The sequence below is a fragment of the Trachinotus anak genome, unplaced genomic scaffold, assembly GCF_046630095.1.
Source record: "Trachinotus anak isolate AG129_WGS33_773 ecotype Australia unplaced genomic scaffold, CSIRO_AGI_Tana_v1 ptg000015l, whole genome shotgun sequence".
Lineage (NCBI taxonomy): Eukaryota > Metazoa > Chordata > Actinopteri > Carangiformes > Carangidae > Trachinotus > Trachinotus anak.
Window position 1 is genome coordinate 3,068,238 of NW_027273866.1, and position 13,586 is coordinate 3,081,823.

The following is a 13,586-nucleotide window of genomic DNA, read 5'->3' on the forward strand; positions in this document are numbered from 1 at the left end:
ATGGAAACTGCCAAATTATTTTATCCAATGGTTAGTCGACTTTCCACAGTTAAGGCGGGATTATGTGAAACCCCAACTAGGGATTGGATAGAAGGCACCAACAGTGGCTGCCCTAATCTTGCAGAGCGAACACGGAGCGAATAGCAGGCCGAGGATCTCCTCAGAGCCCGCCCACAGGTGATGCATCCCGTGAGGTAGAAAGCTGAATGCTGTCTGCTGCTGGCCACTGTCCTGCTTGTGGAGTTGGTCAGATCAAGTCGGCCTAGCACAATAATACATTTGCAGCATGGCGTCAACAGCATTAAGATCAGTGCTAAGGACAAAGGTAAGATCTGAAGGTTTTCAAGCCTTAAAAATCTCAATAAAGTTGCAAATGACGCAGGCAGCTTTGACAGCTGACATTGTTTACAAAGTGCCAGGTGTCATGTGCTGCAGGATTTAGCTCTGGATTGATTTATTTCAGATAGGTGGGATTAACTTCAGTTGTTTGCTATCGTAAACAGACATTTGATGCATATTCTGCATGCATTGATTGTACCAGTTCACTCCAGTGAGCTTGACTTTGTCCCTTTCCTAAGTCCACACTGTAGCTGCTTATTAATCCTGTAGGCCTGCTGCAACTGGAAGAAGCTCTTCAGAAGTTCTGTGCATTTAATGTTTTACAAAATAAGCAAACCAAACCTACAATTATTGAGTTTGAATAGATGGATAATATTTATTGCATTTCATGATTTCAGACACCCTGCTGTGTTTCTTTCTCAGGTGCCACTTAAAGTTGGCCGCATGTGCTACTCCTCTTCGGTGGTGAGTTGAAACAATGCACACTATTGCCATTCTGCTGTTACAGTTTACATCAAATGTCATAGGTGGATAGGTAGATGTGGATGTGATGCAATGTCTCTCCAAACAGCCCACCACCAAGCTGTTCATCGATGGGAAGTTTGTTGAATCCAAGACCTCTGAATGGCTGGATATTCACAATCCTGTAAGTATTTCACTTGGCCTGGATCAAAGAGCACCGCTCATTCTTTTTTGGGACAGCCTTTATGTACTTTTGGTTTCAGTATATCCTGTATTATACTACACCGTCATGGCCCATGGAAGCAAAGTCTAGAGAGTTGCTTGACCTGTTACATAATGTTGAGTGCCTGCTCCTACAAACTGGTTTCAGCGGTTCAACATCGTACGGTATTAAAGTTGTACATTGACTCATCCTGATGGCCCCCTCTCCTGCAGGCTACCAACGAGGTGATCGCCCGCATACCTAAAGCCACTCAGGAGGAGATGTTGGCCGCCGTGGACTCGTGCTCTAGAGCCTTTCACTCATGGTCTGAAACCTCCATCTTGGCTCGGCAACAGGTCTTTCTCCGCTATCAGAAGCTTATCAAGGACAACATTGTAAGTCAAAGGGTCAGAAAGTGTAAGGTGCAACCGAAAACCACAGTTTCCTTTTTATTAAGTTATGTTTCACACCCGTCCCACATTACTTCAGACCCTGCTGTTTACATTTGAGATAAAAGTAGAATACAAAGGATGCCAATTGTTTTGTGTTTCAGAAAGAACTTGCTAAGGCCATCACAGTGGAACAGGGAAAGACCCTTGCAGATGCAGAGGGAGATGTGTTCAGAGGATTGCGTAAGTCTAAGTCGCTCACACACATGCACAGAGACACGTTCACAAAGGGCAATTAGGTAAACGTTTGCATGTAATATAGACTCTCACTTTGTTGTCGGAAGAATGGTTAATAAGTTATGCAAGTTATGTGTCAGAACAAAGGGCAGTTTACTTCATGCGCCCCTGAATGATCACCACTGATAAGCACTTCAGTGCAATTACTGCATTGTGGAAATTCTTATTTTGTTATCAGTCAAGCTTTTATTATGAAAATATGTTGTGCCTTGTCAGTAAAAAATCTTTAAACAAGATGATAATCTTAGTACAGTTTCTATTTTTAATTTTTTTTGTTTGTTTTTGTTTTACTTGATATTTTTTCTTGAAGTAGGTGGATTTCTTTGATGCATCTGCAAAAACAATACAAATCAGATTAACTCGTGTGTTTGTTTGCTCTGCAGAGGTTGTGGAGCACGCCTGCAGCATCACCTCTCTGATGCTCGGTGAAACCCTCCCCTCCATCACCAAGGACATGGACACCTACACCTTCCGCCTGCCCCTTGGGGTATGTGCTGGCATCGCCCCCTTCAACTTCCCTGCTATGATCCCTCTGTGGATGTTCCCCATGGGCATGGTGTGTGGCAACACCTACCTGCTGAAGCCTTCAGAACGAGTGCCAACCTGCGCCATGCTGCTGGCCAAAATGCTGCAGGATGCTGGTGCTCCAGACGGGACGCTCAACATCATACATGGCCAACACGCTGGTAAGAGCTGGCATCTGTTACCTATTGTCAAGATATACATACACATTCTGTGTTGGAACCTAATCTTCAGTGTAGATACAAGGCAGTGTATGGGATGAAACTGTATTATTTAGGGCAGGTCAAGAAGGCCAAATTCACTAAGATATTATCTGGACATGTCCCCTTGATAAGATGACATACAGAATCTCAGCATCTGAAATTAGCAGCCAGTAAGCATCTTGGTCATGTGCCACAATAACTGAAGTTAATTACTTTTTTGAATCATTAGTGGGACACCTTGATTTTATAGTCTTCTGCTTTTGTGTGTAGTGTAGCCAAAACAAATCAATTTGATATTTTTTTCTTAGTGAGTACATCATTTAACTCACCTTAATTTAACATTCAAGTGGAGCTGAAATGATCATTCAATTAAGCAATTAGTTGATCAACAGAAAATTGTCTGTTAGAAAATGACTAAAGCAATTAATCAGCAAAATACTAAGTAAAAATACCCCACATATCCCAGATCCAGCTTCTTCAATATGAGGATTAGGTGCTTTCTTTTAGCAAACTTATAGCAAACTTGAAATGATGGATCTGTCAAAAAAAGTGGAATGATGCAATTCACATTTTGCAAGAGCTCAGGGATTTATTTATCTTTAAATAGTTCACTCAATAATGATGTGAAAGAGGAAGTTCATTTCAGCACTGTTGAACATTAGCAATTCATTTTGTATTTTTAATTCATAACTGACAAGAATCTATAATAGTTGATAAGTTTTTCATTTTTTTAATTAATTGCATGACTTCCTGTATAATGCAGTAACACAGTATTTGACAAATCAGCAGTTATTAATTATTATAACTGATGAAAGGGTATTTAAGTTAATACATTTCTGTTTTCCTGCCACAGCTGTGAATTTCATCTGTGACCATCCAGCCATCAAGGCAATCAGCTTTGTTGGATCAAATCAAGCTGGGGAGTATATTTATGAGAGGGGCTCTAAAAATGGCAAGAGGGTCCAGTCAAACATGGTGAGTATCAAATGATAATGCAACACTAGTTTGATGCCTGACACTTGCTGTAAATATCCAGCAGGTGGCAGCATTGGCCCACAGATTGTTGTACATTGAGCCCTGTCATTGTTGAAGAGCTGCAAAACAAACTACAGCTGTGCATCACTGCTGGGGACCCAAACTGTGAATTATAAATGTTCCACCTCTTTATTTTTATGTGTCCATCAGTCCTTTCTGTCACACAGACTAAAATATGGAATAAGTTCACTATGTAAAATTAGTAGATTGTTTGTTTATATTTGCCTGATATGTTCTCACTTGTGACTAACCAGTTGCTGTCATGTGGAGATCAAACTGCAGAAGGCTAACCACTTCTCATGTACCGCAGGGAGCCAAGAACCATGGTGTGGTGATGCCTGATGCCAACAAGGAGAACACTCTGAACCAGCTCGTGGGTGCAGCGTTTGGGGCGGCAGGACAGCGCTGCATGGCTCTGTCCACAGCCATCCTGGTAGGCGAGGCACGGAGCTGGCTGCCGGAGCTGGTGGAGCGCTCCAAGGCTCTGCGCGTGAATGCAGGTACCGCGCCCCGTCACCCCACCCTTCACCTCTGCCTCTCCTGAGCCCCTGTTCCCCTGAGGGCCTTTGGTTTAGTCATCCTGGGGCCACCCACACCGCCATAACCACACCTCTTGCCTTTTGCCCTGTTGTAACTTCACATTGGAGTCAGCTGAGAGAGGGAGCTTGTTGAGTCAGCCATGCTGCAAATTTGTGGCCAGATCTGCGGCCTAGACCTAAACAGCGGTTCAGAGCATCAAATCCTTTGAGAAAGGAATCTGATGTGAAGTAAAATAGAGAATGATTCTCCCTGTCCGCTATTTTGTCTAGTACACAGGAAACCCGTAATTATCCATTTTTGAGGGAGTGCCTCTGTGTGCCCCTCATCCTGGCTTTTGCGTTTGTGGCAAAAGAAGCATTTGAATGTCTGTGCCCTTGATGTGCTCACATCCATCGACTGCCACAGCATGTAACCTTATAGCTTGTTGTTTCTGGGGCCCTGCTAGGAGACCAGCCTGGTGCAGATGTGGGGCCTCTGATCTCTCCTCAGGCCAAGGAGAGAGTCTGCAGCCTGATCCAGAGTGGTGTGGATGAGGGAGCAAAGCTGCTCCTTGATGGCCGAAATGTTAAAGTGAAGGGTTACGAGAACGGCAACTTTGTGGCTCCCACCATCATTAGCCATGTCACGGTATGTGGGTTTAATATCTTTACGTGCACACAGTAAATGTATTTGTATCAGAGTACCATTAAAAAGAAACTAAACTACCAATAAGCGTGTTCACCTTTGTGCCCTTACAGCCTAAGATGAAGTGCTACACTGAAGAGATCTTTGGGCCTGTGTTGGTTGTTCTCGAGGCAGACACTCTGGATGATGCCATCGGTTTGGTTAACAGGAACCCCTATGGCAACGGTACAGCTATCTTCACCACAAATGGCACCACTGCACGCAAATTCACTCACGAGGTGGATGTGGGCCAGGTGAGTGGCTGCAGCCTCCAAATGTGGTCCTCTGTTTTGGGAGAAAGGAGACATTCACATCCCTCTGTCATGTCTATGCAGCATCTGTAGCAGGGAGCACATTACATTTCTGTTTGAAAACCGTAACACTCTAAAAAAAAAACAATTATTTTCCATGTCAAGTATAGCCCTGTTTGCCCCCGACCTAAAATACACACATTCAGCAACCCCCTTCCCTCCACTTCCCCACCAGTCAAGACTACAAATAGCCACAGCAAATATGTGTCTGTTAAATGAAAACAGGGGGACATAGAAACATTTTTCTGGGTAGTATTCGAGGAGGGGAAATCTTAAATTAAACTCAAACGGGATTCCTAGGATCCTGTTCAACATTATAGCATAAATATGGCCTGCTTTTTTCCCTGTTTGTTTGCCTGTGGAGCCTAGTTATGCCCTGTGTTTGCTGTTCACATGTCGGGGAATGCTGTGCAGGCCATGTGCTATACTCCTCTCCAAACCTCGATGCAACAAACATCTACTTCTCCTTTTTTTTTTTTCCCCTGCACCTTCGGCAAAAGGCCTTAGTGCGTCCAAACTTATTCTCACTGTTTCAAACACTCTAAACCAACCATGCCATGCCTTTATTGCCTTCATAACAAAATGTTTTATTTAGTTTTTCTTCCCTTTTATGAGAGCATGCTATGCTTTCAAAACTGCAAATATAAGCCACAGGTTTAGCTGTGTTTATTGCGATCGTGTAAGCTTGTTTTTTAAACAGCATAGATGTACCACATCTCTCATCAGCCACATCTTACTCATGCTAGCAATTTGGGATTCCTGGGAATTGCTTTACAAAACTTACACTTATGGAAATGAAAGGGACAATACTTGTTTTCTGCAGGTTGGAGTCAATGTTCCCATCCCTGTTCCACTGCCAATGTTCTCCTTTACTGGTTCAAGAGGCTCCTTCAGAGGGGATATGAACTTCTATGGAAAGCAAGTAAGTATCTCACAAACAATAACACAAACCCAACAACACCACAAACCTAAGTCTCAGTTGTGATGTAAATATTTTTTATTTTTTTCCCCTCTCAAGGGCATCCAGTTCTACACACAGATCAAAACTGTAACCTCACAATGGAAAGCTGAAGATGCCACCTTGAAAAGTCCTGCAGTTACCATGCCTACTATGGGACGCTAAATACTCCATACAAATGCTACTGTTCAAAAAATAAGCCAGCACACCTTAATAACTCTTCTTCTATGCACAAAGCGGACTATGAGTTCATAAATACTAAATACTCCCCTTTGGAAGATTTTATATCAGATGTGTGTGTATATAGAGATATTCTTATATGTAAACCACTGTGGCCAAGGTTTTAACAATGCAAAAGATCTGTACAGATTAGGCAATGTTTGTATGGATACACATCACTTCCTCAAATACAATGTTGTCAAGACTGTCACTGCATTTCCTTCCACTTACCCATTATCTAATGATTGTTTACAGATTATAATCTGGGACAAATTTAGGTGTCAGCACTTTTTAGTCAGAAAGAACATCTCAATTGAGTGAAATGATCCTTTAAATGGGTTGCAACAGAATTCAAATAAGCTTCATGTATGAAAGAGAGAACTGCCATATATACATGCACGGTAAGATATTTATAATGAGCACAAACATCTTGTATTCTACTATACACATGATTGACACTCTGTGGGAAGCACACAGAGCAGAGGCAAACAATCCAGAGTGTGATGTGCAATGTAGAGGCCACACAGAGGTCATGTGGTGTGTATATCCGGCAGGCTGTTTGGGTTCGAGGGCAGAACAGACTCAGGCGCCTGGGTGATGAAGGTCGCCAGGGAGAGCTCCTCTCTAATTCTGGAAGACAGTCATCATTATGCAACACTAAAGTGCGGCCGTCTTGATAAATCACACGTAGGGACTCATGTTCTCACAGCTCAATGCTTTTTCAGCTAAACATGGTATGTGGGACCAGTAAATCTGCACAGGCTTCGTAATTGCAAGGAAGAGGAACAACTTTTAGTCTAGTACATTCCTTTAGTGTCTTACCCAGCAGCATCACTGTCAATAAAGTTCTTCTTCTCAGAGGAGGCAGACAAGGCCAGATGGTGGCTGACTTTCCTATCAGGAAATTGCAGAGTTGCAGTTAAATACAGAACCTCATCGTGAAAAACCATGTTTTAGCACACGGGTGTCTGTTCACTCAGGCCTACAGTCTGTCTTGGAAAGGGGTTACTGTGGGTCAGCTCAATGCACATGGACTTTGATGCTAGTAGCTGACTATTGAGTTGCCAAAAGTTCTGTGTTACCCCGCTGGACTAGGTGCCAGACCACTGTTAACATGTATATACATCCCCTCTTGCCTGCTATACCCCCATACATCCAGATCCCCTGCATACTCCTTTCTGAAAATCATGTTTCCAGCTGCTCTTTGACCACAAGTGTTCAAAGAACAAAATAAACTGCTGGTGCACGTGAAGAGGGGCCAATAGGCTGAAAGCAAATCGACGTGACCAGATGTTTGTTTCCAAGCACACGACTCTGCGGCTGGGCCTATTTTTACTATTGTGCCCAGACTCTTTCTTCATTCTTTTTAAGCAGCTGGATGGAAAAGAAAATTGGTTGAAGCCTAACTGATGTTTTATGGTATCCTCTTCTGCCGAGAAAATGGCTGTTTAAAACATTAAAAAGAGGGAGGAGTCACTAGAGGTTCAGCCTGAACTACTGCTCAGTGTCACTGCACTTTGTTCTTCATAGTTAATTGATGCAGAAGTTTAAGTTCATTTTAGGGGATTATAAATGGATTTTCATGTATTACCTAGGATGAAGTCAATGAGTGATGAACAAGCAACCAGACTAAGTCTTTCTAAGTCAAACAAACAATTACTGAGAACTTTTATTACCTTTCCCTCTGTCCATTCATTTTAGCAAACAGAAGCCTGAGCACTTGTTCCCTCTGCTCCCAAGTGAGATCTGAGATTTCAACTTTGCTGCCTGGTTGATGTGTCCTAAAAAACAGGAAGATGAAATCAAAATTAACATCAACCTCTGCTATTGTACAAATTCATGTAAATATACAGTATAGACTGTATGAAGATGGACCACAAAGAGTGTTGAAATGTGTTGGCCACTGAATGAGCTGCAGGTGACTTGGCACTAGTAAACATGACGCATTAAAAATATCACAAAAACATACAGTTGGTTAGGTTATGGAAATGATGGGAAGTGGACCTACCACGTTGCAGCTGCCTCCATGTCTGAATAGACAGAGTTGGTACTATGGGGGCTTTTATGGAAAGTGCGGATTGGTGGGAACTTTAGCTTTCCTGCCGTGGCTTCTCTCAGGTTCCAGCGATAAGCCTGTAGAGCCTCCTTTTTGTACTGCAGCCTGCTAGCCATGATCTCCTTCTTCACCTGAGCCAGTGACTCATGGAAGAACTGCTCCAGCTCTGTGCGCTGCTCCACAATGGTGCTTGCTAGCCGCTTGATGTGCCCTAATTCTCTCTCTCGCATGGTGAGCACCTTCTGAAGCTTCTCCAACTCTACCTGGCTGGCCTGGGTCGTGACCTGGATCTTCTCTTTCTCCTCCTTTTCCTCTAGCTCAGGTTCCCCAGCCTTTTGCTCCAGGGCCTGCTCCAGGGAAGCTACCTTGGCTCTCAGTTTAGATAGCTTACTTTTTTGGGCCTCCATCTGAGCAGCATTCTTCTTTACCGTCAACTCAAAGGTGTTCTGAGTGAGTAGAGAGAAGAGCACAGTTGTATAATAGACCCACCTAATTTACTTTGGAAAATCCTTTCATTTCCATGCCAATATACAAGATGTAGAGGTAGAACAGATAATGATTTGTGTGCTAGACTGTGCTGCTGAGTGAGTGGCCAAAGCATCAACAGGGAGGGTTTACTCCCTTGATGGACTGTCATCATCACTGGTAAGATTAATGTGCCCAATATTTATTTATCTTAAAGAATCAGAGCCAGAAACCTGCAAAGGAGAAGCCACTGAATTTGAACCCATACACCAGTGGAAACTCACCACAACCACTGACCACTGAGAGGCTGGGTAGTAGTCAGGAGGTGGGGGGGGGGGGATAGGAGTAGGACCACAAGGAAAATACACAAGGTCAGCACAAGTAAACAACACAAGGGCAAAACCACCTGAAATATATTCTGGACAGATCTGACAAGTGTTTCATAACTGAAATGATTGAAAATGACTTTATGGAGATGAATGCTCTCTGTCCAAGGACTGGTGGTGCCTAATAGTAATGTTACTGTTTGCTGTCCTATGGTTCAAACATACCTTGTCCAGTGCCAGCGAGGCATTTTGCTTTGCCAATGAGTTTGACAATTTCTGCAGATCCTCTGCCTCCTTCATGTGATGTTTCAGTGCTTCATTGAGACGGACATTCTCCTTAAACACAGAACGCGAGGCATCGTCCAACTGCCTAAACAGTTTACAGTACAAACAAATGAGCCACTGAGAAATTTGTCTCTAATTATGAACACACCACTATGAATCTTAATTTTGTGCCTGACAGCATTTGTACACAGGTTGGATTTATTTTAACCTGCACAGCGTGTCCCAAGTAGAGTAGAACAAATGCTTTATGTAATATTTTAAGACTGTTTATTAGTCAGTGAAGTAAAGCCTTTAAATGTGAGGAGATTGAGTTCTGACCATGTTGAGCATATCGCACGTTTTTGCTCTCAGTTTCTTGGTTCTTACACAGAAAACTGAATTAAGCAAGCCACTGTACTTGGGTTCTAAATACAACCTAAGTATGTTCAAAAGAAAATCAATTACTGACACTAGGACCAAAGCGACAGGACCACACCAGTATCAATGTTGATGTTTTATGAGCTGTAAAAAAATAACTAAACATAGCTGAGGCGAAATATACATCCCATGGCCTCAAAAGTAATAAACTATGATCATCCACACACGCTTTACACTCTCCTCCCTTCAGGACATTCTGGGACATCTGAGGATGTGATCATTGGCTTAGGTGACATACACTATAATGAACATGACAAACTGGTGTGGTCACGAAAATAACATTAGTTCCAGTTATATATATATTTATACACATAAACACTTATGTGAGTAAATTATTTTTTCTTTGCACTGTGAGCACATCAAAGTGCAGTTTAAAGAATAAAATTAGGCACAGTGGAAACACACTCACACAATGGCTTCATTGTGGGCCTTGTCCACCACCAGGGCTATCTTTCGCTCCGCTTCTCTCTCCAGACGAGCCTGCAGGGAAATTTAAAAAACTCATTCACTGTTCCACCTGAACAGATCTATTTCATAACAATGTCACCAAATCATCTCTCATCTTATTATTACCATATGGATGTGAGTGGGATAATTTTAGATAACTCTGTACTGCTTGATGATACCTTTTCTTTGAAGAATTTGTACTCCATTTTGTTTAGGTTTTCCCTTTGCTCCTTTTCAGCAATATCCATGCTGTCTCTCATCTAGAAAATAAAAATTCATGGTTACTGGTAGCAGTTTAGCACCCTGTCAAAAAGGACAACCATTGTTTACATAATAGACCTCATGATTTCCCTCACATCATTGAGCTCCTGCTCCATCTGGGCTTTCCTCTTCTGAAACTCCTTAATTTTCTTCATTCCATCCTGGATCATGTTAAAGTCACTGGATTTCTTTCTGAACAGTTCTTTCATCTCATTGATTTGAAGTGTGTAATCTTCAACCTGTTGAAACCAACCTTATAATTAGATGCACAAATTGAAAAACATATTATATTCAGACCAAAACTGTAAAAATGTATCCTCTAATCTATATACTGCTGCAAAGTTCCCATAAGCGCAACTTGTATCAGTTTTAGGGAAGAGGATTTTTGTCCCAAAGTTCACATCAGCCACACTCTGTTAAAACCAACTTTAGGCACAGATCAGTCAGCCAAAATACCTCAAGATGCTACTGTGGAGAAGCTACTCTGAGCAAAAATGTGACAAAGTGACCAAAGTCATGAGAAACTAGCAAAACATGCACCCACAAACATGTACATGACGACTAAATGAGAGGTTATCGACCATCTGATTACAACTTTAGGCCTAATCGTTATTCTTCAGATTACTCTGAATACGTTCATCTACATCAATGCACCAGTCTGCAGTATTTACACAAGTTGGTTTGCATCATATGCAATTTTCACTCTCTGTGGTCTATCAGATCATGAGCGTAAAAATATATCCACCAGTTTAAAGTTAACGGTCATTAGCATTGCATGCACCCTTCTTGTCCTCTTGCTGTGAAGTAAGTGCAGTTGGAAAGGTCTTTATAGAAAAAAGATTTGGATCACTGAATATTTCAACACTTAAAGAGTTTCATCATGTCTCTCCTAAGACAAAAGCCAGGGCATTTGCGTTCCCTGGGTGCCTCTGATGGAGTAGTTTCCATTTGCTAAGTCAATTTTTAAGATGAACCATTTTATCACCTCACAATGAGAAAGGGTCTGTGAACAACATGTCTTGAATTCACATCTTTTGAGTCAACCACAGGACAGTATTTTCTCCCCGCAGTGGACATATGTGACAGTTCCATACATGTCTAAAATAGGGATGTTTCAAGTTGGTCCAGACCATGCCTCTTATTTCTTCATCAGAGCTTATTGGACTCTGTTTTACCAGCATGAAGTAAGCTGGAAGATTGAAAACAGCTGCTAGCAAAAGAAGCAAAAGGGTTTTTTTGTACCTTTTTTTGTCTAGTCAAGCCACTTGAATTTTGTCAGTTTGATAGCTTGATCTACAAGCAGTAGAGGTGAGGAGATGAAGGAGTGACAATAAACGCCTTTGGTGTCTGTTATGTAACTTATTCTGGTTTTTCAGAGTAAGGATCTGTGTGACATGTGAGGTATGGTGAACACATCAAGATCAGCAGGGCCACTGCCTTTTCCCGACCGAGCACTTTTAAATTATGTTTATTTTCTGTGGCCACTGACATGGATTAAAATAACGTTAGACCATGTAACTCGGAATGTGAGGGTTTGTTGTTTTTTTTTTTTTTTTTTTTTTTTTTATGGCCGCTTTGTTTGGTTGTTGTTTTCTTACATAATAAATGTCAACATAATTACACACAGGACAGCTGTTAAAACACAGCGCAGCACATTTTTTAGATGCTACAGGTTGCGCACAGTAAATCACAGTAGTGCTGTATCATACTATGAATACGCCAGCTTGTGCATGTTATGTGGGCCAAATGAGAGCTCGACTTGCGTTTCTTTTCCTGTGGCAGAGTTTTAAAAATGAACTCACCAGTTTGTTTTGCTCTTTACGTGCAAGCGCGTCTTGACTTTTGAGGCTTTCCTGCAGCATATTGATCTATTTAAAAAAAAAAAAAAAAGTGACAGCTTGTTTAAAAACGACTGAGCCCGTCGCTCTGTGCTCATTTACATCTTTACAAACCAACTCTCCCACCTTTTCTTCCTTGGCTGCATCCTGTCTCTTCAGAAAACCTGTTACATCTATGGTGTCCTTCTCGGCCCGGTACAGCTGGTTGGTGAGCTCCTCATTCAGCCGCGCCAACTTGCGGCAAGCCTCCCGGTACTGCCCGAGCGACTGGTCGGTGACCTGTAGCCTCAGCTCCCACAGGGCAGCGTTGGCCTTGGCTTTCTCGATGTCGGTCTCTTTGTCCGCTTTTGACTCCTGTTTGCCGTCTTTTTTCCCCTTCCTGTGACAAAACGCGGGGTTGTAACGTTAGCTTTCGTTTGAAGGTCAATGCAGTGCACGATGTAGTGTACGAATGCAGACACTCACCCGGCTTTCGCCCTCTTCGCTTTGGCAGCTTTCTTCCTCGGCATCACTGCCACTTTTGTCGGCTAAAATACTAAAGAGAACAAACCTTTGCTGCCATGAAGAGACAAAGTCGGACGGTAATTTTTACAGTTGGCCAACGGCAACGACAGCGAGAACCTGCTGCGAATGTTTGTGTGGTGTTGTTGCCATGGAGACGATGCAGCCAAGCAAAAGGTCAAGTTCCTCTGCTTCACCCTCCTGTTATGTTCCGGGTCAAATTGACCCAGTCAAAGTTTGAAGATCTAGGAAAAATAGTTGAAAGTATTTTTTTCAGTATGAAACTTCTTCTGCTTGCCTTAATTAGTGTAATCAACATATAATATGAAAATGGTTCATCTCACATATTTGCAACCACCCCCTGCATGTTTATATCAAAATTTAAATGTTATGTTTCAATGTTATGTAAAGCTATTGTGTTTCATATGTTGGTCTTTCAAAAGCAATAAAGTGGTGAAACATTTAAAAAAAAAAAGTTTGAACATGCATTTTTTTTTTTTATGAAAAACGAGTGAATTATCCTTATTGAACCATTACCTGTTAGAGGTAAGGAACACCATTGCACTAAATATTGATAGAATAGTTAGTAATGGAGTTAGTAATGAAATATCCACAGTGCTTGTTAGGATTTTTTTGGTTTCGGACATCTTTTGGATAATTAAACATGCACTGGGTCAAATTGACCCGGGAACACCATTGCTGTTCCTGACAAATGAACATAACAGGAGGGTTAAGGACCTTTGACAACCTGTTGTAGCCTATTTTTAATACACACAACTTAATTCAAGCTAGTTCACAAAGTTTTGTATGAAAATAATGCTGTGGCATTTTGACAATTTTATGTCTGAGA

The 13,586-nt window shown here is 41.9% G+C and overlaps 2 protein-coding genes across 2 annotated transcripts; one reads left to right on the top strand and one right to left on the bottom strand.

The window, feature by feature from the left end:
• The first annotated feature begins 170 nt into the window (after positions 1-170).
• Positions 171-6,348, top strand: LOC139632904 (methylmalonate-semialdehyde/malonate-semialdehyde dehydrogenase [acylating], mitochondrial-like). Its single transcript, XM_071498175.1, has 12 exons — positions 171-325; positions 763-804; positions 911-985; positions 1,237-1,398; positions 1,557-1,635; positions 2,073-2,375; positions 3,268-3,389; positions 3,760-3,949; positions 4,435-4,616; positions 4,727-4,906; positions 5,787-5,885; positions 5,982-6,348. Exons 1-12 carry the CDS (start codon positions 287-289, stop codon positions 6,084-6,086), a joined length of 1,578 nt encoding a protein of 525 aa, XP_071354276.1. The 5' UTR covers positions 171-286; the 3' UTR covers positions 6,087-6,348.
• Positions 6,174-12,906, bottom strand: LOC139632905 (basal body-orientation factor 1-like). Its single transcript, XM_071498176.1, has 11 exons — positions 12,701-12,906; positions 12,362-12,614; positions 12,200-12,265; positions 10,493-10,636; positions 10,316-10,396; positions 10,099-10,169; positions 9,213-9,357; positions 8,149-8,642; positions 7,817-7,921; positions 6,963-7,034; positions 6,174-6,770 (listed from the first exon to the last, which is right to left on the bottom strand). Exons 1-11 carry the CDS (start codon positions 12,742-12,744, stop codon positions 6,671-6,673), a joined length of 1,575 nt encoding a protein of 524 aa, XP_071354277.1. The 5' UTR covers positions 12,745-12,906; the 3' UTR covers positions 6,174-6,670.
• Positions 12,907-13,586: the final 680 nt, after the last annotated feature.